Here is a 21,482-nt window from a genome sequence, read left to right as displayed (position 1 = left end):
TGTGTCATGCACAAATTACAGTAAAAAGTCCAGCAGTGTTTTTTTTTTTTTTGGGTGGAGTTTGACAGAGCGCTTCTCCTGGAGGGGGGGCCGAGTCCTGTGGGGGTTCCAGAGGGGACAGTGGGGGTCTGAATCCCGGTGGGGGGGCCGTGGGGTTTCTCAGTCCGGTGGGGGGCCGTGGGGGGCCTCAGCAGAACGTGCTCCCACACTGTGAGGACCCAGCTGGGTCCCGGAGCCGGCCTTCGGTGGTCTGGGAGCGCGGTGGTGGATCTCGGAGGTCTGGTGTGGTCCGTGGGGGTCCGCCCGGGTTCTCCCTCCGTCCTCTCCGGTTCTTTGTGGCTCACACGTGAGGAGAACCGGTGTCCGGGGAGTCCGACGCTGCGGGACGAGAAAAAGACGAGAACCGCTGAACCAGCAGGAACCAGCAGGAACCAGCAGGAACCAGGAACCAGCCGGTTCTGCTAGAATCAGCCTGAGGGATCAGCAGCAGAGGGGTCCAACATAAGGCAAGCGGGCCTAAACCGGCCCACTGGAAGGTCTTGTTCGGCCTCATGTAGTCAAGCCCTGCTGCATTTTTACGGACATCATTATAAATATCAAACTGTCCAGATTTTACTGGTTTTTCTGTTCAGATCTTAATGTTTTTACATTTATTTCTCCACAATAAAACAGCAGAGCTGGAAAGTTCTGCCTCTTTTCAGAGTCTTCTCATTTCTAGCAGCGGCTTTCTACAGTCACACAGTGACCTCTGCTGGTCTCAGCTGGTCCCTCCTGGTCCTGGTACCTTTGTCCTCGGCAGTGTTGGCTCGCTCCACCAGCTCTTTGGCCTCTACCGCCAGCTGGAAGGCCGAGTCGGGGAGCGGCGAGGGGGTGTCGGGGCTGTCAGTGGCTGGAGACGACCTGTTGCTCCTGACACACACACACACACACACACACACACACACGGTCAGTGTGATGGCGGCAGCCCGGTCGGACTCTGCGCTGACGTCTCTCACCATCCCTCTCCTCCGAACAGGCTGGGCGTCGTCAACACTTTGTGGACGTTCTGCACACGGGAACAGAGGACAGATCAACCAATCAGCCGACTGATCCAGAAACCTGCTGCAGGTTCATGAAAACAGTTTGATCTGAGATCCTCCTCTGTGGAATGGTCCACATGAGAACCCAGAGAACCCAGAGAGGAGTGTGACCGCAGCTGCAGTGTGTCGCTCGGCCACTGGGGGGCAGACCTGGACACACCGACACCTGACACCCTGGAGATGTGCTGAGTGTGAGGAACGGAGGACTTGATGACACACAGGTTCTCAAAAGGGAACCGTGGAACCGTGGCTGGTGTGTGTCCCCATCAGTGTGTCCACGCTACACACTGGGGAACTGAAGACTCAGGTGGACGGGGGACGGACGTACCTGAGCGAAGCCCAGCAGCTTCCTGTTGGACACCTCCAGGTGCTTCCGGCTCAGCTCCGACTTCCGGAGCTGACAGTCGATGGAGTTCAGCCTCCGGTTCAGCTCCACCACCTCCTCCTGCCAACACACACACACACGCACACACACACACACACCCCTCAGGGTCAGACCAGCTGGCGGTTCCCGGTCTTGCTGCAGACATGTTGAATGAGACGGTTTTTCTTTCTTTTTACGGGACATCAAGTCTGATTCGGGCTGAAAGATGCCCTTTAAAAAAAAAAAAAGCAGCAGCTGAATTCAGGCTGTTGAGTTTAATTCATGTGACCACGTGCACGTGAGCGTGAGCGTGAGCGTGAGCTGCTGCAGCAGCAGCCGTGGCCTCCAGACTCTCCTCGTCCTCTCATCTCCGCCGGCGGGTTTGATACCTGAGCCACAGGTAGACGGAGGCAGAGCCGGCTTTTCATCCGCCGGGCTGCAGAGGCAGAGCTCAGCCGCTTCCAGTGTCTGACGGAGGGAGGGAGCCGCGGGCCTCCAGCTGTGAGGGGGTGAGGGGGGTGGGGGGGTGGGGGGGTGGGGGTGGGGGTGGAGGGGTGGTGGTGGAGGGTCCTTCACAGTTCACATCACAGCTCTGGCCCGCAGTCCAGAGCCTTCTGCCTCACAGAACCCGTGTTTAAATGACCAGTGTCTCAACTGTGGGGATCCACACACACCGGGGGTGTTCAACATAAGGCCCGTGGGTCAAAACCGGCCCAACAAGCCACAAGCCACCGGGATAAATTCTAAAAGATTCAGAAAAAACTGGGTGTTTGAACAGAGTCCTTCTGAGTAGCGACAGCAGAACACCGAGCCGGGCTGATGCTAACATGACCGCTAGCTAGCAGGACGCTAACAAACTAGTCTCAGAGCCATGCTGATCCTGGTCCTGACAGGCTCCGGTCCCGGGTCTCACCTTGGCGGCCTCGGCCCCCCGCGCCGGCCTCTTCCCGGCCAGCTGGTTCTTCAGGTCCTTGATCTCGGCCTCCAGGAGCTGGATCACCTCCTCGTAGTCCTGCTCGGCGCTGCTGCCGTGCCGCGGCCCCGCCTCGGCCTCGGCCGCCTGCAGCCGGCTCTTCAGGCGGGTGTTCTCCTCCACCGTCAGGCAGGCCTTCTGGGAGCAGACGGCAGGGCGGGGTCAGCGGGCCGCGGGACGGGGTCCGGCACGGCGGGGGGCGGGGGGGCTCCGGCTTACCTCCGAGGTCTTCTGCAGCTCCTCCTCCAGCGTCTTCTTGCTGTGTTCCATGTCCTTCAGCATCACCTGCCAAAACAGGCAGCAGATGAACCCACCGGCGGACAGACCACCACTTCTCCTGTGTTGCACTGTGTTTCCTGTCTTTTCTGTCCCGTCCTGCAGGACCTCTGGACCTGGCTCCTTCTCTCATCTGCCCAAAACATATTAAGAGATTGTTCTTCATGCAGCTTCTCACTCATGTTTACTGTTCTGTGGCGTTCAGCACCGTTTCCCTGCGTTTCAGTCATGATCCTCTCCTCTGTTTTGCAGAAGCGATGTTCTGCCTGTCGCTGCCCCTCCTGTCTGCCTCGGCTCGGCTCGGCTGCTTCTGGATGAATTATTAAGAACTGAGCTGAAAACAAGAGGTTTTCTTCCAGCCGTCTGGGATTCATTGTCTGGGTGTCGCCTCAACCTGTCGACTCAGAACACAGGTCCAAACCGCAGAGCCGTGTGTGTGTGTGTGTGTGTGTGTGTGTGTGTGTGTGTGTCTGTGGGTATGTTCACCTTAAGCTGCTTCATCTGAGTGTGCAGCTGCTTCACCTCCGTCTGGAACTGCTCCATCTCCTCGCTGCTGTAGCTGCACTCTGAGTCGTACGTCTGCAGACACACACACACACACACACACACACACACACACACACACACACACACACACACACACACACACACACACACACACACACACAGCACCATCAGTCCAGGTTCACGTGTCACTCTGTCCAGCCCCTGAGCCTCCCCGCCCACACACACACACACACACAGACACACACACACACACACACACACACACACACACACACACACACACACACACACACACACACACACACGCTGCTCACAGGCGAGTGGAAGGCGGACGTGTCCATCAGGCTGGCTGCTTCGTGGTAGGAGAAGGCGAAGGGCCCCGCCCCCAGGCCCAGGTCCTCCAGCTCCTCCTGGAACAGCTTCCGGGTGGCCTCCACGAAGTCTGAGCACCGGCGAGCAGAGTGGGACGTTAAAAACCCGAGAGAGGAGCAAACTAAGATCCAACAGCAGAACTCCGGGGGAGCTGCTCCTTCTGGAACATTTCAAAACGTTCTGTGTCCAGAAAATACCGGTTTTCCTGTTTTTCCCTCTCAGAGTTTGGCGTCTGTTGCAGACTTACATTGAGCTTTTATTCTGGAGTTGGATGAAAATCCTTCAGTTTATAATAGAACCCTTTCTTTGCTACCTTCTGTAGTCATTCCATCCCTCATTTAATCCATATTTATCCATTACTCTGAGTGGTTTTCACCCACTTTTAGACTAACTGAAAAAATGAAGCGCGGGACGTTTGGACATTTTAAAGCGTGTGCGGTCAGGAAGAAGACGTCCAGCGCTGCAGATTCTCGGTGCGGGAGCTGGCAGACGCAGAGCGGCTTCACGGTGACGCGAAGCGACACTCTGCTCACGTGACACGGCCGGTCGGCGGCGCGCCGCCGCCCCGCGGAGCGGCACATCGGACGGCGCCTCACCTCCGTAGGCCACCGTGCCCTGAGGGTCCGTGGTCAGGTTCTGTCTCAGCTTCTTCCTCTTGTCCTCCGAGACGTCCAGCCCGAGGAAGGACAGCGCCTGGGAGGACGGAGGACGAACACACACAGGAGCGAGGACATCAGCGGAAACGACAACAGGGGGCATTGACATCTCAGCAGGCTTTTTAAAAAAAACTCAGCAGAACAAAAGAAAGAAAGTTTTGTAGTTACTGCTGATGCCTGACTGACAGCAGCTGCCTCTCCGGAGGGAAAAGCAAACAGACTCCACGCTGCTGTCAGAGAGCCAGCCGCCAGCAGCACAATCACCGTCATGTCCCTGACCTCCGGAATATCCGCCGCTGTTTACAGGCTGCGACAGCCGAGCATCCTGGGAACAATCCGGCCTCGCTCTGGCTTCAGGCGGTGTGTAACCGCCGCACAACATTCACCACAACGTGAAACGCGGCAATCCTCTTCAGCGTCCGCCGCTCCGTCTGAGTCACCGAGCATCTCAGGCTCTTCCTCCAAAACAAAAGTTTGTCCCTGTCGTGTAGAAATATGGAAATGCTCCAAACATTTCTGACTGAGTTCACGTTTGTGACGGTGGAGCCGTCATACTGCAAGCTATTTTTGTGAGAAAAATCTGAAGGAGTGCTGAGCCGGGCTTCAATATGATGGAGAACGATAGAGCTGCTCAGTGGGAGGAAGATGCTCCATAATCTGCTGTTAGAGGAGGAAGATGCTCTATAATCTGATGTTAGAGGAGGAAGATACTCTGTAATCTGGTGTTAGAGGAGGAAGATGCTCTATAATCTGGATGTTAGAGGAGGAAGATGCTCTATAATCTGATGTTAGGAGGAAGATGCTCTATAATCTGGATGCTAGAGGAGGAAGATGCTCTATAATCTGATGTTAGAGGAGGAAGATACTCTATAATCTGATGTTAGAGGAGGAAGATGCTCTATAATCTGATGTTAGAGGAGGAAGATGCTCTACAATCTGGATGCTAGAGGAGGAAGATGCTCTATAATCTGATGTTAGGAGGAAGATGCTCTATAATCTGGATGCTAGAGGAGGAAGATGCTCTATAATCTGATGTTAGAGGAGGAAGATACTCTATAATCTGATGTTAGAGGAGGAAGATGCTCTATAATCTGATGTTAGAGGAGGAAGATGCTCTACAATCTGGATGCTAGAGGAGGAAGATGCTCTATAATCTGATGTTAGAGGAGGAAGATACTCTATAATCTGATGTTAGAGGAGGAAGATGCTCTATAATCTGATGTTAGAGGAGGAAGATGCTCTACAATCTGGATGCTAGAGGAGGAAGATGCTCTATAATCTGATGTTAGAGGAGGAAGATGCTCTATAATCTGATGTTAGAGGAGGAAGACGCTCTATAATCTGATGTTAGAGGAGGAAGATGCTCTATAATCTGATGTTAGGAGGAAGATACTCTGTAATCTGGTGTTAGAGGAGGAAGATGCTCTATAATCTGGATGTTAGTGGAGGACCGTCCAACGGACTGTCCTCAACATAGTCCTAGGCTTTACTTCTTATTGTCTCATGCTAGCTGTTGCCAAAGCTGTCCGTCCCTGGGAGAGGGATCCCTCCATACTGTGGTTCTCCCCAAGATTTCTTCTTTTCCCACTGGGTTTTTGGAGTTTTTTCTTGCCGGATGTGAGGGTCGAAGGCAGTGGTTGCTTCGTTCTGTCTCGTTACTGTAAATATTGACATATTACCATTATGCTTATTCACTGTTTTTACTTTTACCGACAAATGTAACATCTTGAAGCCCTCTGAGGCAACTGTTGTTGTGATACTGGGCTATACAAAAATAAATTGATTGAAAATTGATTGATTGAAGATGCTCTATAATCTGATGTTAGGAAGAAGATGCTCTATAATCTGGATGCTAGAGGAGGAAGATGCTCTATAATCTGATGTTAGAGGAGGAAGATACTCTATAATCTGATGTTAGAGGAGGAAGATGCTCTATAATCTGATGTTAGAGGAGGAAGATGCTCTACAATCTGGATGCTAGAGGAGGAAGATGCTCTATAATCTGATGTTAGAGGAGGAAGATACTCTATAATCTGATGTTAGAGGAGGAAGATGCTCTATAATCTGATGTTAGGAGGAAGATGCTCTGTAATCTGGTGTTAGAGGAGGAAGATGCTCTATAATCTGATGTTAGGAGGAAGATGCTCTATAATCTGGATGTTAGAGGGAGGAAGATGCTCTATAATCTGATGTTAGAGGAGGAAGATGCTCTATAATCTGGATATTACAGGAGGAAGATCCTCTCTATCATTTGATGTTAGAGGAGGAAGATGCTCTGTAATTAACAGCGGAGAAGAGCTGTTAATTAAACACTAACACTCTGGATTCTACATTTCCATTAGTCTCCGGCTCTCTGACATGGTAAAAGGTGTAAACGAGACCCAGCGAAAATTCAGAATAATGAATTTAACCTCCCATTTATGAGAGAAACAATCTCAGGCTGGTGTCAAATTACAGGCGGTGGGAGGAGAGACGGAGGCCGGAACAGCTCGTTTCACACAGGGACTGAACAAATGGGATCATTTGGGATTTTATTGAACTGTTAATTAAAAAACTTACTCCAAGAGGAAATTCAGCTCCATAATTGACAGATATAACTAAAAATGAGCGTGACAGGAATATTTGGAGTCATATTTAAAAAAATCTCAGCATACAGGCTAATTAAACAGCAAACTCCCCGACAATGTGGGACATTTTGGACTTTGAGACGTGGAAAATATTCAGCTTCTCTGTATGCAAATACGGCTTTTCTGCTGTAATTTGAATAACTTCCTTATCTAACTGAGTTAACCGAATGAGTCAGTGAAAAAAACTTTGAAAAGCCGCTGCTCTCTGCTCAGCTTCTGCTGCTCTGACATTCCCTCACCACAGTATTTCTCAAAGCTAAAAATACCCATAATCCATCTCTCCCTCTCTCTCTCTCTCTCTCTCTCTCTCTCTTTTTTTTTTTTTTTTTTTTTTGCAAAGAAGCCAACAGATCAAAAGAGAACTGTGTCTGTATTCAACATTTAAACTCTGTCTCTGTAATCCCATTAATGAATTGGTAGATTAGGGTCGACCTGCGGGCGAGCAGGAGCCGGACCGGAGCTCAAACACAGGAGGGATAAACGGACGGCGAGCGGCGAGCGGAGGGCAGGAAGAGGCAGAGGGAAAACATGGGAGATGGGGGGGGGGGGGGGGGGGGGGGGGGGGGGGGGGGGGCAGACACCCACAAAATGTGCTGACAGAGGGAAAAAAAGAAGCAGAGCGAGTGGAGAGGCTGCCAGAGATCAATGCTGAGATGAGCAGAGAAGCGACACGAGAAAACTCGGATCGGAACATGACGAGGAAGACGGGCGCGATCCAGCAAACACATCTGAGTTCCACCCGAAAGATAAAAATAACAACCGTAAAAATGGACTTCAAAGGCAAATTTAAAGCTGTAGGAAAAAGATTCAGAAAAGACTGAAGGAGAACCAGAAGGAAAAAAGGTTTCTGAAAGTCAGAGAGTAAGAGTCATGGAGATCCAGGTGAAGAAACGTCTCACTACAGCGAATGAAGCATGTCGGATGAGGGATGAGCGGATTCACACCTCAGGGTTTAGAGGTACCTGGTTTTCACAGGTACCTGGTTTTGTCACAGCTGCTTGGTTTATTAGGTAGATAGTTTTGCAGGTACCTGGTTTTGTAGGCACCTGTTTTGTAAGTATCTGGTTTAGTAGGGATCTGGTTTAATAGGTAACAAGTTTAGTAGGTACTTGGTTTACTAGATACCCGGTTTTGCAGGTGCCTGTTTTCATGGGTATCTGGTTTCACAGGCACCTGGTTTAGCAGGTATCTGATTTAGTAAGTACCTGGTTTTGTAGAAACCTGTTTGGATATGGTTTTATAGGTAGCTGGTTTAGTAGGTATCTGGTTTAGGAAGTACCTGGTTTCACAGGTACCTGTTTAGTAGGCATCTGGTTGAGCAGGTACCTGGTTGTAGGTATCTGGTTTAGTAGGGATCTAGTTTCATAGGAAGCTGGTTTAGTAGGTACCTGATTTAAAATGTGTCTGGTCTCACAGGTACCTGGTTTCGGTGTTATCTGTGATCAGTGGTTTTGGTATGATGGCTTCAGGAGCTGACCGAGTCACTCACCAGGTCTAACTTGTCTGATTTGAGGCGGATGTAGGGGTCCAGGGTTATCTTGGGTTTGGTCCCTGTGGGCGACCTCTGGCTGGACGAACCTGGAAGAGACAGAGAGGGAAGAGACATGGAGGGAAGACAGAAAGAAGAACGATGAAGAACACCATGAGAGGCAAAACATCTAATTCACTCTGAGCGAATTAAACACATTTCAAACAATAATGAAAACATCTGAGTTAACACAGCAACACAATTCCAAACAAAATATGGAGAAACTTGTATTTTTGTGCTTTTACCATAGTTATTGTCAGTCTTCACTGTACAATGCAAAAAGTCGTGTAAGTTTCACATAGTGAGACAGTTATTCCACTGAAAATGTTATTTTTCTCTCGCACTTTTCATGGTGATCCCGGTTTCAACCATCAAACTGGTAAATTTAGCCCACGTGCCAGATGTTTGACAACCGTGGCTCAAACCAAGGACAACTGAACCTGAGGTGAACTAATACAAAGGCTCTCAGACGAAAACGTCATTAAGCTGGATTTTAATATTTGTTCTTATTGCTGTCTTCATAACGCTAAAGCCAGGTGAGGGGCCGGGAATTCAGTGTGTGTGTGTGTGTGTGTGTGTGTGTGTGTGTGTGTGTGTGTGTGTGTGTGTGTGTGTGTGTGTGTGTGTGTGTGTGTGTGTGTGTGTGTGTGTGTGTAAACAAGGCAGTGAGAACTATTATTGGATAAATTGCAATATAAGTATTTGAAGTTGATATCCCTGCAGTTGGTAGGTGGAGGTGTGTGGGTGAGCGAGCGAGAAAGAGAGAGAGAGGGAGGGAGAGAGAGGGAGAGAGAGAGAGAGAGAGAGATGAAAAGCAGATGATTAAATGTGGATGATTATATAGATGAGAGAAGAGTAGGAGGGGTGGGGTGGGGGGTGGGGGGGGGGGGGGGGGGGGGTTTCTAACATTAATTTGATGAGCTTGTCTGTCCCAGATTTGTACGGCTGCTTTCTGCAGTGAAAGCAAAACACACACACACACACACACACACACACACACACACACAGGCAGAGAGAGACGTGAGTGTAACAGTGTTACTCCACTGGGAGGATTTACGCCTCCTCCACCCCCTTCAGAGTCCGCTGGAGATGACTGACAGGTCTTTAAACCTGAACTGCCATGTGCAAACCCACCCGTCACATGTACAGTACACTGTAAACACCAGACCCACTCCTCCACTCCTCCACCCCCCACCCTCCAGCCTCCACCCGGAGCAGAACAGTCACCGTCAGGAGAAGATCTGGTTTAGAGGGAACCTTCAGACTCCACTTCTCTCTCAATGTTGGCAGAACTCTGGGTTTAAGTTCACAAGCGTTCATAGCGACGTCGCTTTTTGATCCTTCGATGTCGGCTCTTCCTATCATTGTGAAGTACTATTGCAACAACACATCATCAGCAGGGTAAAACTAACCTGTCTCACGAAGGTCTAACCCCAGCTCACGCTCCCTATTAGTGGGTGAACAATCCACCGCTTGGTGAATTCTGCTTCACAATGACAGGAAGAGCCGACATTGAAGGATCAAAAAGCGACGTCGCTATGAACGCTTGGCCGCCACAAGCCAGTTCTCCCTGTGGGAACTTTCTGACACCTCCTGCTTAAAACCCAAAAAGTCAGAAGTCAGATTTCATTTTGGAAATCCTCAGAGGCTTGGTACCTCCAAAGCCCCAGGCAGGAGCGCAGCCACACTGCATGATGCTTCCGCCACCATGCTCTCTTCCCAGGCATCACTTGGTCTGTGACTGAATTCCCTCAGAGTTCTGCTTTGGTCTCGTGTTTCCACGTCTCACCGGACCTCAGGAGACTCCTTGTCGACTGGTTTTCATTCAGCAGTCGTTCTTCAGCAGTTCAGCCTGAACAACGTGACATTTCTCCTTTGGACAATAGATGTCCTCTTTGATTTATTCTTTTACCCTTAATTCCTTATCGACTAACGTGTCAAAAGAAAGTGATTAACTCACAATTAATAGTAAAGATATTGTCCTTTCTGTAATTATTTCAAATTTCAAATTCAGCAACTTTGTATTTCTTTCCTTCTTTGGATTAAAAAACCTAAACAAAACGCTGCAGAAATGACTGAAAGAGAAAATAAATGAATGTTTACGGTAACTACACTGAAAAAGGGGATAAATGTGAACATTTTCAGGAGGTTTTGGCATTTTCTTTCTATTTAAGACTGTTAAAGTATAAGTTTTTAAATTGGAGCGTCTTCGGCGGCTGAATCAGCAGCTGGGAAACCTGGGAAACTCCGTCCAGATCCATCTGAGAGAATCTTCAAAACTCTGTGACTGAGATTCAGTTTAAACATCAAAAGGTGGCCGACGGTGGAGAAGAGGGACAAAAATGAAGTGTGTGTGTGTGTTCACCACAAACTGCTGACAGCTGTCACAGCTAGCAACTGGCTTAACCAATCAGAGCCTGGCGGGAGCCGGGTGCTCCCAGCACCTGGGAAGTGACCTTGGCCGAGGTAATCCGGGCCAACAGGACTGAGGCAGGAGGCTTCAGCTGCAGGCCTCCCAGACCCGAACCAGCAGACCCGTCTGACGCCCGTCGCTCTGGTCTCAGGCTTCAGACGCTAAAATCAACCCCTGACTGTTAGCTTCTTCAGCAGAAGGATGAATTTTCCTGGATTAAAGTCTGACTCTGTTCAGGCAGCTCTAAGTTTCCGGATCCCGGCGAGGAAGATGTTTACCTTCAACTGAAACTTCTGGACAAGCATAACGGGAATTGAACCAGCAACCTTGTGGCTGGAGGCCAGCCTGCTCACTGACTCAGCTGTGTTTGGAAGCTTCAGACCGACAGAGCTGTCATTCTCCATCCGTCAGCAGAAAGCCCGGGGCCGTGAAAAGACGAGTTCAGAAGCGGCGTTTTGTCGTGTTGCTGCACAGGAAGCCGACTGACTGTTGACCAGGTTTAGAGAAAGAACATGAAACGCTGCATTTCCCGTAAAGGTGCAGGGCAGCAGCAGTGTGTGTGTGTTTCTGAAGGGGGGGCAGCCGTGAAGACAGGACGGTTCAGGACGAGGCAGCTGATCGGAAAGCGCTCTGCTGTCTTTCAGGAGCGGGAACTGAACACTGGTTACGCCGATCGCTCCTCCTGCTGTCGCTTTCACTACTGTTTGGCAGATCTGCCCGTTTGTGAGAGAACGGCGCTCGGACTGGAAACTCACGAAGGCCAAGGGGGCCAAGGGCTGCAGAGCAGACACCAGGCTGGCAAAAACCAGGTCTGGACCACATCTGAACAAGACGCTTTCTACAGGCTGCTGGTCTGATGTGGATGATTCCTTCAACAGAGGTTATTTATCATAAGAGCAGAGGCCAAAGGTCAGTTCAGAGAGAGAACGATAGAATAGATAGGATAGAAAACCAGGATGCCCTGATACAGATTATGCTACGCGAGGCTTTACGTAACAGCTCCACCCCGCTCCACCTCGCTCCACCTCCCTCCACCTCGCTCCACCTCCCTCCACCTCCCTCCACCTCCCTCCACCTCGCTCCACCTCGCTCCACCTCTCCTCTCACAGTGAATGTGACGGACCTTTGCGTTCCATTTCCACGTGTTGTCACAGCGTTGTTTCTCTCTAAACCTGAACACTTCCTGCTCCCCCGGCAGCGTGTGCGCCGGCGTGTCGGCGGCCGTTTTTAGGTCAGCATACGGTAAATCCCTCTGCACGGACGGCAGAACGCGGCAGATATCTGGGGATATATGTCATCTGTGCTCCTGAAAATCCTCCGCCGCAGCCCATAATATCATGTCATGTAAAACCTCTGTTTTGGCCGCTGTGGGTCGTATCGATTTGCCCTCTAAAGAGCAAGACGCGCTCAAACAGATGTGGCCGGCTCGTCCCCTGAAGCCCCCTGCGGTGCGCCGGTCAGCAGCGAGGACAGACGTCCAGCTGATGCAGCTCATTCAGAGTCTTAACATGACTCTGCTGCTCTCAACGGCCAGAGGAGAAACTCTCCTGAAAACCCCCCGCTGAGTTCGACCAAACTGTAATTTATCAAATGTAAAGAGCGGACTATAACGAGGATGGAGCTTCCCCCAGGTACGCCACGGAATCAATAATCAGTCAGGACCTGAGGGCAGGAAGTGCTTACAGGAGTGAGAACGACGTGTTTCAGTTTGCTTCTTCTCAGAGAGCCGAAAACAAAACCAGACCATTAAATCCTCGCTCTGCACCTAATCCCCAAATGCTCCCCGTCCTCCTCTCAGATCAGACGGTTTTATCTCTTCATTTCAGGGACTTGAGGGAAACGCTGCTGGAAATCCTTCACATCATGGCACAGCAACGCTCTTCAGCCACCTCACAACACAACACTGGACAAGATCAGGAGCATAGTACAGTCTGATGTGCCTAAATGCCCTGACCCCTGACCCCTGACCCCCTCCGATCCACTGAAACCCTGCCAGGAGGCAACAGATGCTCACACCCAGAAGGCCACACACACACTGACACACAGCTTGGCTTGTACCTGATATGTGGATGTCTGGAGGACAGATGTCCGGAGACGGGGACGACACCGGGGCCGGCTCCTCGGCACAGATCTGCACACAAAACACACACAAACACACTGAGAGCCGCAGCCACACACACTGATCCCCTCACATGTAAGACACACGCCGTTATTCTGCCTCTTTGATTCTTCTCCGGCTAAAGCGTGGGCCGGTCATCAAATGATAAGATGAGCGGACTGTGAAACCAGAAGAGTCCAGCTTTTAAATGAAGAGCCTTCATGGCAGCATCACGTCTCAGCTCAGGTGTTGTGTCTGCTACTTCGAAAAAAAAATGAAACTCAACATCCTCTATGGATTTATCTGAAACAGGTGTGATGAAGCGAACACAACAACAAATGTCTGAAAACTGTGTTTTATTTAAAAAAAGCTATGAATCCTTTGAAGTTGTTCATAAAGGGAATCTGGATCTACGTCATGAATCTACTCTCTTTTTTTCCATAACAAGCTGCAGGAGCAGAAGAAGAAGAGTCCTTTGTTGCAGAGAACCGGCTGAGAAGAAAGAGCGTCATGTTGAGGCTGTTCTCCAAATCTCACACATCTTTCATCTTCAGCGCCGTCAGAGAGACGAGCCCTGGAACCTGAGACGAGCCCTGGAACCTGAGACGAGCCCTGGAACCTGAGACGAGCCCTGGAACCTGAGACGAGCCCCGGAACCTGAGGCGAGCCCTGGAACCTGAGACGAGCCCCGGAACCTGAGGCGAGCCCTGGAACCTGAGACGAGCCCTGGAACCTGAGACGAGCCCTGGAACCGGAGACGCCGCCGCTCTGGGCTCTTCAGACTGGCTGCTCTGCATTTATTTCACCTCAGCTAGTATTCATGTGACTCAGAACAGAGGCCTTCTGAAGCACACTGCCAGGAACCAGTAACCAAAAACCAGGAACCAGGAGCCATTAGCCAAAAACCAGGAACCAGGAACCAGGAGCCAGGAAACACGAACCAGAAACCAGGAACTGGGAACCAGAAACCAGGAACCAGGAACCAGGGACCAGGAGCCTGACAGGCTGCTGAATGTGCCCCGCTGGACACATCGACTGGTCTTCTGAGATGAAGGACTGGCCTGGAGAGTCACGCTTCAAAGGTTTATGGCACAACGAAACAGCTCCACCCCAGCAGGTGTTCAGCAGAAACATGATGGATTGTCTTCCTGTGAACAAACCTCCCTCCACCAGGGGGCGCTACACCAGTTCAGAGAGCAGGACTCCAGGAAGCACGGAGCAGCACTTTAACCTGCTCCACCCACAGGAAGCTACACTTTAACGGTTTTCTCTGTAGAAGAATCTAGAAATGACTGTTTTCCTCGGTGCTATGAAGATCAGGCTGGATTGAATTGTGACCGGATCAGTTATTGATTTGCTCCTAAACAGTTCGACCAGCGGAGGAAGTCGCTGACGGAGCGGCGGGGTGACCTCTGACCTCGGGGGACCTGATGTGGACCTTTAGGCGTCCTGAGTTGTAGCTGTTCCCGGCAGCTCGCTGGACTCCGTTGTGCAGAGACGTGCTGCTGGGGAAGAGTCCTTTTCCTGGGATGAAGGCGATGTCCACCGCGCTGTCCTGGCTGGACGGAGACAAACACAGACGTCCCGTTGCTGAAGCAGCCCTTTAGAGCAGATTTACCATCAACAACACACCGGCATGTCTGAGGGCGCCTCACCTGAACTTCACCTTGTTCAGCATGCTTTTGGCCTCCTCGTGCGTCACACCTATCAACGACTCCTTGTTGATGGCGATGAGCTGATCTCCAGGCCTCAGGCGGCCGTCCTGCACCACACACACACACACACACACACACACACACACACACACACACACACACACACAAACTTTACTTCAAGCCTGTGTGAGGATTACAATAAATCTGTCTGAGGTTGTCGGATCGCAGACATTTGAAAAAGATGGCAAATATATCCAGAAGAGATCAGGTAAAGCCTCAAACGCCACGCATTGAGAGGAAAAAGATCATCACACTTTTAACTGGACTTTGTTATTTGTCTGATTTATTGATTTTTTTTGTTTGTTTGTTCCAGTTGAGGCGTGTGATTACAGAACATGAAGTCCAGCAGACCCAAACAGACCCCAGACTGCTCTGCACTCAGCTGAACACTGGATCAAATCAGCTCGGACGCTGGAGGAAGGTTAAAAGAGAAGCTGACGTAACCCGGTGGTAAACATGCTGCTTCTCCGAGTGTTCCAGTCCGGAGTTCACAGACCGAGGATGCTTTAAGTGTAAGAAACTGAAACTATGTTGAAAAGGAGGGTGAAGTCTCCGTATTCAGCCGTATCATGAACCTATTCAGCCGCTCTGCTCCGACACAAAGGAGAAGCCTCCGTTATCTGACATGACGCAGCTGATCTGCACTAATCTGAATATGCAAATCGATCTTCTCTGTTTCTTGTGAGCTCTCAGCGCCGTGAGACCACTGAAGTTCTGATAGAAGTCTGACGGTTTAATCCCTCAGCTGACTCATCCCACAGGGAATCACATGCTTCATATATGACACAGAGGATTAAGAATTGGGATTTGGGGGAAAATGCACAACCTGCTTCCATAAGTAAAAGCCCCGGAGACAGCGCTGGAGCCGGCATTAGCGCTCAGCATTGCGTGAGTTAAAGAGATTTGAATGGCTGTGTGCAGACCTACAGCTGACCTGTGCCTCACGCTACTGGATATCAGCGGGGAACAAAAGAAGCGGGACTGAAGAGCTGAGTGTGACGTCTGAAAGCTTCACGCTTCGCTCAGGAAATTCCTCAGAAAATGTCAATCAGTTCAGTTTCAGTGAATTTCATGACAAAGTCTTCAGCAGAGAGGACAGCACAGCTCCGCCCACTTCCCCGTGACAAACAGCAACATCCAAACAGTGGAACCATGTTTCAACCGATCCAGGGTTCCAGGAACATTCTCCTAAAACAGCTTCAGGGTCGGAATGGGTTCTGATGATTTGACACCTTAGAGAAAGCTCTGACTTTCAGTGACGCTCTCTGTTCCATCCCCCTGTGAGACCAGAGACACACTGAACCAAACTCATTTCACGGACGCCTCCTTTCACCTCTCGAGCAGGAACAGCACAGTCACCTGCATCTGCAGACCACACCAGCATTTTCTGTGTTTCACTGCAAACAGTCACATAAACGCACAAACTGTTCATTTGAATGGATTTTTTTCCTCACTAACTCTAAGACAAAAAACTAAAGATTCCAGAGGAACAAAGTCTTCTCTGCCGCTCAGTTTCTCCTCAGATAAACTCCAAAAGTCATCTTGGTGCGTTTCCTCAGCTGGCTCCCCACGGCTCTTATGAGTGGAAGTTACTGGAGGATGTGTTACTGCTGCAGCTCCTCGCAGGTCTTATGTGCTCTGAATTTCCTCTGTGATCGATCGTCCCACAGGCTTCTGTTTCCACAGATCGCCCCGACGGGGAAACGCTTATAACCTGAACTGAACTAAATGTTTTATTCCCAACAACAAACTGCTACAAATCACGAAGCTGAACTTTCACCTTTGTGAGGAGAAAAAGTCCTCACAGCTGTAAGGAAACAAAGGCAAAACATCAAGATGCCTCGTGCAGCCGCCGCCGCTGCACGGGGAGCCTCCCAGCGGCATCATGGGAGACGCTGTGGCTGTGAAAGGGACGGCTGGCCTGCAGGCGTCTCTGGGATTCACACAGATTGCCAATATTCACAACGAGGAGCATCTGCTTACAAACAGCTTCCCCCGGAGCATTCACACAGCAGCGCTCCCTCGGCCTCCTCCTCTCCTCACTCCTCGTGTCGCCTGCTTCTCCACGGCGAGTGGGCGGACAAAGAGGCGAGGAGGATGGGATTGAGTCGCAGGAGAGGAAGAAAGCAGAGGCTTTTATAGGATTGTTCTCTGAGCGAGTCACAGCCCCCACAGCCCTGATTTAAGTCAGTCACATTCAGAACTCAAACGCTTTCTGCAGCTCCACTGGCTGTTCGGGCCATTTCACCAGCACTCTGCTCAAACGTCTATCAGGCAAACTATTCAGGTATATATGGTGCCTAAAAACACTGAGATTTCTATAAAAGGCTTCCTGTCCGTCCAGTTAAACTCTCTGACTATGGCCTCCCCCTCATGGCTGCACCATCAAATCCGTCTCCATGTTCTCCTGCAGATTCCTGTCAGTGACTTTCAGCCGCTGTGCTGCAGCGAACCGGCGTGTTGAGAGAGATCGGCAGGAGGGAAAATCTCCAATTTCATTTGACTGGTTAAAAAAACTCGTCGCTGGAACTGATTTGGCAGTGTTGAGAGTAAATACTGAATAAATACAGTATTGTCATTAAATGTTCCACCTTGTAACTTTTTTGGCTGGCAGTGTCGCGTCCACCATCAGGACGTCCTCGGCTTCTGTTTCAGACACGATGCTTCCGGACTGACCGCTAACACCAACATGCCGGTGCAGCGTCCGACCTTCAGCACCGCAGTCTGCTCTGGGACTCTGGGACTTCTCCCTCACAGAATTACTGGCACTAAATCACAAATGCTAAGAAGAAAATCCCAAAAGAAGTTAAAAAAAAAAAAAAAAAATCCATAGTGGAATTAGCTTTCTTTAATCCTGCATGAATTCCTAAATATTCAGCAGGATTTGAAGAAAAGGCGGCGTGTGTTTGTGCGCTGCCGGTGATTTCATTCAAAGATTCAAGGTTTCGTATGAAAAACAAGGTTGGATTGTGTGCTGGCTGCGGCTCACGGTGTGATGGGGAGCAGCAGAGTGGCGGTGCTGTGTAATCTCACCCTGAAGTCTCCTCGATTATCAACCACCGACTCCTGAAAACCAGTGGATTCAGGACGAGGAGAACCGAAGAGCTGGAACGCAGAACTCCAGAGATGCACCGACAATAATTTCACCTTTATTCTCAATTTCTACACATTTAGAAAGTGCAGTAAACTCACAACACAGGTGTGTGTTGATGCTTTGACCTTCAATGCACCCAACACCCAAGTTATTTAAATCTTGGTGTTTTTGATGTGTTTGCAGGACATGTCCATGATTTACTGACACCGGCCGGCCGCCACAGGATCTATTTAAATGAACTACTACTACTACTACTACTGACGTCCACAGCCACTGTTACACGAGTTACCTAACATCATTAAGTTAACAAGGAGTCCTGGCGCCCTCTCTGCATCCACTCAGCCTAATTCCCCATTAGCACGGTTCCAGCAGCACAGATCCTGGTGTCACGGACACCGCGGCGGCTCAGATTAGCTCCGGCTTCATCTCCAGACTTCATTAAGTGAGTATTTGTCGGGTCCTGTCAGCCCTCAGTGAGCTGCAGCCTGTCCTCCCCACCAGACCTCCGCTGCATCCAGACCGCATCCATCACTCACACACCTGAGCCCCAGCCGTCCCCGCGGGACCCGCTCTGCAGCCGGGGCTGCAGGTTCCACCTTCTGCACGTTCACACACACACTCACACACACACACACACACACACACACACACACAACATCCACCTCATTTCAAACCAGGAACCAAAGATCGCTGCCTTGACTTTTGGCCATTGTGCTCACCGCTCAACTCCGCAGTCTGAACTCTTCTCTTCTTTTGACCGGATTCAGTCTACTCTGACGGCCCTCTATGTGTGGTTCCCACAATGCTTTGCGTTCACAGAGGGGAATATGTCACTGATGACGACACATAAGCAATCTCTACTACTTGAGCTAAAAAAAAAAATACAAACAAGCAGTTTAAGTCTAACGGTAGCAGTGATCTTTGCATTAGGATGTGTGCGTGGGCGTGCGGTGTGTGTGTGTGTGTGTGTGTGTGTGTGTCAGTCTTCACCCGGTGGCAGTCGCCTCCCGACAGGACCTCCTGGATGAAGACGGCCGGGCCGTCGGGCCGGTTGGAGCCTCCTCCGATGGTGATGCCGAGGCTGCCGGAGCGCGACACCGAGACCAGCTGGATGACTCCTTCACCCGGGTGGCTGGAAACACACAACACACCCTGCTGGTGTCAGAACGAGGGAAAAACACACAACACACCCTGCTGGGGTTAATGTAGGAACGAGGGAAACAACACACAGGTTACACTCTTCAGTACACTGGCTACTTGGTCCTCCACATCACACTGAAACCAGCTGCAAACAGGAAAGAACATGAACGAACGTCAGCTCGGTGTGGACGGGCTCGGGCTCGGGGTCAGAGGTTCTAAAAGAACAAAGGGAACCTGCGTGAGCAGAACCCAGCCGACAGGCGGTGTGCGTGAAGTGTGTGAAGGTGTGAGCGCCGCGGCCTCACCTGAGCGAGCGCAGCATGGAGCCGTTCTGGGAGCCCGCTGGACTCAGCAGCAGGGGGCTCTGCGAGCGGGACGAGGACCCCGACGACGTGCTGTCCAGGTAGCGGCCTCCTGAGAACCACAGCGGGACGCACACCTCAGATCACCGACCGCCACTCCGCCTCGCCCTCCACACGCCATTCTGCCAAACATTTCCTGAGCCGGAGCGACTCTAAGCACAGAATTATCCTGGTATGCTGACCAACCCAAACATCCCCCAGACTTGATTTTGCTTTATTTTTTTTTCCATCCACTGCCTTAGGTTGACATCTGCTTCCTTGGTTCTGATCAGCAGGGACAGATTCACGCTCCATTTAACAGAACACTGAACTGTCGCCGCGCTGTCATTTCAAACATGGCCGCTGATCTGTTCTCCCTCTCAGTCTGCTCAGAACTCTTTCCCCAAACTGAGCCATCTGCGCCTTTTTCATTACGGAGGTCTGGAAGAGAAATCAATGCATGTCAAGTCTGCATGTTCTTCCTGTGTGTACATGTGTTCGAGAGGGATAATCTGGATATTCATCCTACAGTCAACAACACATGTGGACGGGCAGACTGCTGCTGAAGCAGCCTGTGTCTGCGCAGACTCATATTTCATCCACTGTTTTACTGTTTTGTTGTAATGAACATCAAACATTCTGCGTCTCGGTTTTCCATGAACGCCGAGCCGCTCGTCCTGACGCCTCGGCACTCCTCCCTGCACGCAGCACTGCTCACATCTGGACCAGCTGGCCGCCCGCCTCCTCACTCAAACACATGCTGGCAATTGTGTAATGGACAAAGCACGCTTGTCAGAAGCCATTTTTAAAGGCCCGCTTCCTCCATCCATCCTTCAGGCTGTCACACTCCATCACACGCAGACAGGTCGTTGAGAAGAGGTCAGGCTGCGAGTATTTACAGTCTGGCCATGATTTCTCCATCCGGGCCGCTCATATCGTTGATTGTAAACCTGTCCGTTCTGAGGAAGAATCCCTTTTCTGACGCTGCCCAGGTTTCTAACCTCTCTCTTTCTGGCTTTGAGGGCTTTTCCCAGAGTTTCTCCAGCACAGACACGCTGCACTTTAAGCTCTTTGTGTTCTCAGGGAGAATTTGCAAAGCACATTAGTGGAGGATCTGCTTATGTAAATTTATATTAAATTACAGTCAGTGCTTCAGAAGGCACAATCAAAGAGGAATGCACAACAACAACAATAATAATGATGATATAAAAGGAAGGCAGGCAGAGATTTAGCTACCTTGCTGGATGGGAGAGTTCCGCGTTGATCCGGTGCTGCCGTTAGAGCCGTATTTCTCCAGCAGCTCCGCAAACTCTCTCCTTTAAAGAAAGAGACAAACAGAGTGAGGCTGATGCTGGGAAAACACGACAGGAGAGCTAATATTCTACAATATGCACTGCTCACTGAACCTGCATGCCTTTCATGTTACTGCTGTTTCATGCAGAGTAAAAAGTTCAGCTACATCTTCCTGTGGATTCTGTTTTGTACTATTATTTGTAACTTGATTCCATGTTTTTTATTTGCTTTCATTTCTTGTGTATGGATGGATCCGTATGATCTGATTGTTTCGTTTATGTAACAGAGTTGCTGTTGCTGTTGAAGGAAAGCAGAAAATATGAGGTTTTGTTCATGTGAGGCACCGGAGCTGTCCCTGGTCCTGAAATGCATCTCTCTCTTTTACCCACAGCCAATGAGACGCGAGAGTAACTCAGGTCGTTAAGAGAAGAAGAACTGGTGATCTGATCTGGAGACAAGCCTCTGTCCAGGAGAGAGCCCGGTATGAAGAAACACAGCTTTTAATGTCCTTCGCCATACTCTGACGGATAATGTCAAACATTTCATTTTCATTTCCTTTGCTGTCTTTCCTGGGTCTCCCTCTTGTCTTGGACGTCACCCTGAAGTCTTCCGTGCTGCATGCGGCTCTATTGATCCTTGATTGTTGTCAGCTATGGGTCATTAGTCCGCCCTCTCTCCCTGGAGCTGCAGTCTGGTCTAGTCAGAGCCACTCCATCGCTCCACACTTTCAAACTACAGCTCTGCTCCATGGCTGTGGAGACCCTGAGACAAGGATCCAGGCAGGAAACCCAAAGAAGCAGTCAGACTTTAACGTCTTCCTGGAATCAGCACGGGAGGACCCTCTATTGGCACGATACTGACAGCCACTGACATAAAACCAATAGTCATACATGACTTAAAACATGCTCAGGAAAATATGAATCAACAAGTTGTTGCTGACGTGTCCCCTCTGTCCCTCAGATCAAATGTCTTCATGGACTCAGGCTGCAGGTTTCTCTCCGTTAGC

At 50.3% G+C, this 21,482-nt stretch overlaps 1 protein-coding gene across 1 annotated transcript in view; it reads right to left on the bottom strand.

The window, feature by feature from the left end:
* Positions 1 to 323: 323 nt before the first annotated feature.
* LOC115387333 (syntaxin-binding protein 4) overlaps positions 324 to 21,482 on the bottom strand; it is a 33,164-nt gene continuing 12,005 nt past the window's right edge. Inside the window, exons 6-21 of the mRNA XM_030090006.1 lie at positions 20,420 to 20,499; positions 19,148 to 19,256; positions 18,693 to 18,834; positions 14,549 to 14,655; positions 14,311 to 14,452; positions 12,854 to 12,926; positions 8,344 to 8,432; positions 4,168 to 4,264; positions 3,514 to 3,641; positions 3,179 to 3,271; positions 2,636 to 2,701; positions 2,357 to 2,554; positions 1,408 to 1,524; positions 996 to 1,045; positions 785 to 909; positions 324 to 378 (exon numbers count right to left, since the gene is read on the bottom strand). Of these exons, the coding sequence (XP_029945866.1) occupies positions 341 to 378; positions 785 to 909; positions 996 to 1,045; positions 1,408 to 1,524; positions 2,357 to 2,554; positions 2,636 to 2,701; positions 3,179 to 3,271; positions 3,514 to 3,641; positions 4,168 to 4,264; positions 8,344 to 8,432; positions 12,854 to 12,926; positions 14,311 to 14,452; positions 14,549 to 14,655; positions 18,693 to 18,834; positions 19,148 to 19,256; positions 20,420 to 20,499 (1,654 nt within the window). The 3' untranslated portion in view covers positions 324 to 340. The remainder of the gene's footprint in view (positions 379 to 784; positions 910 to 995; positions 1,046 to 1,407; positions 1,525 to 2,356; positions 2,555 to 2,635; positions 2,702 to 3,178; positions 3,272 to 3,513; positions 3,642 to 4,167; positions 4,265 to 8,343; positions 8,433 to 12,853; positions 12,927 to 14,310; positions 14,453 to 14,548; positions 14,656 to 18,692; positions 18,835 to 19,147; positions 19,257 to 20,419; positions 20,500 to 21,482) is intronic.

This window comes from Salarias fasciatus, chromosome 4 (genome assembly GCF_902148845.1).
Source record: "Salarias fasciatus chromosome 4, fSalaFa1.1, whole genome shotgun sequence".
Lineage (NCBI taxonomy): Eukaryota > Metazoa > Chordata > Actinopteri > Blenniiformes > Blenniidae > Salarias > Salarias fasciatus.
Note: the sequence above shows the minus strand (reverse complement) of the source record. Positions and strands in the feature narration are given on the sequence as shown.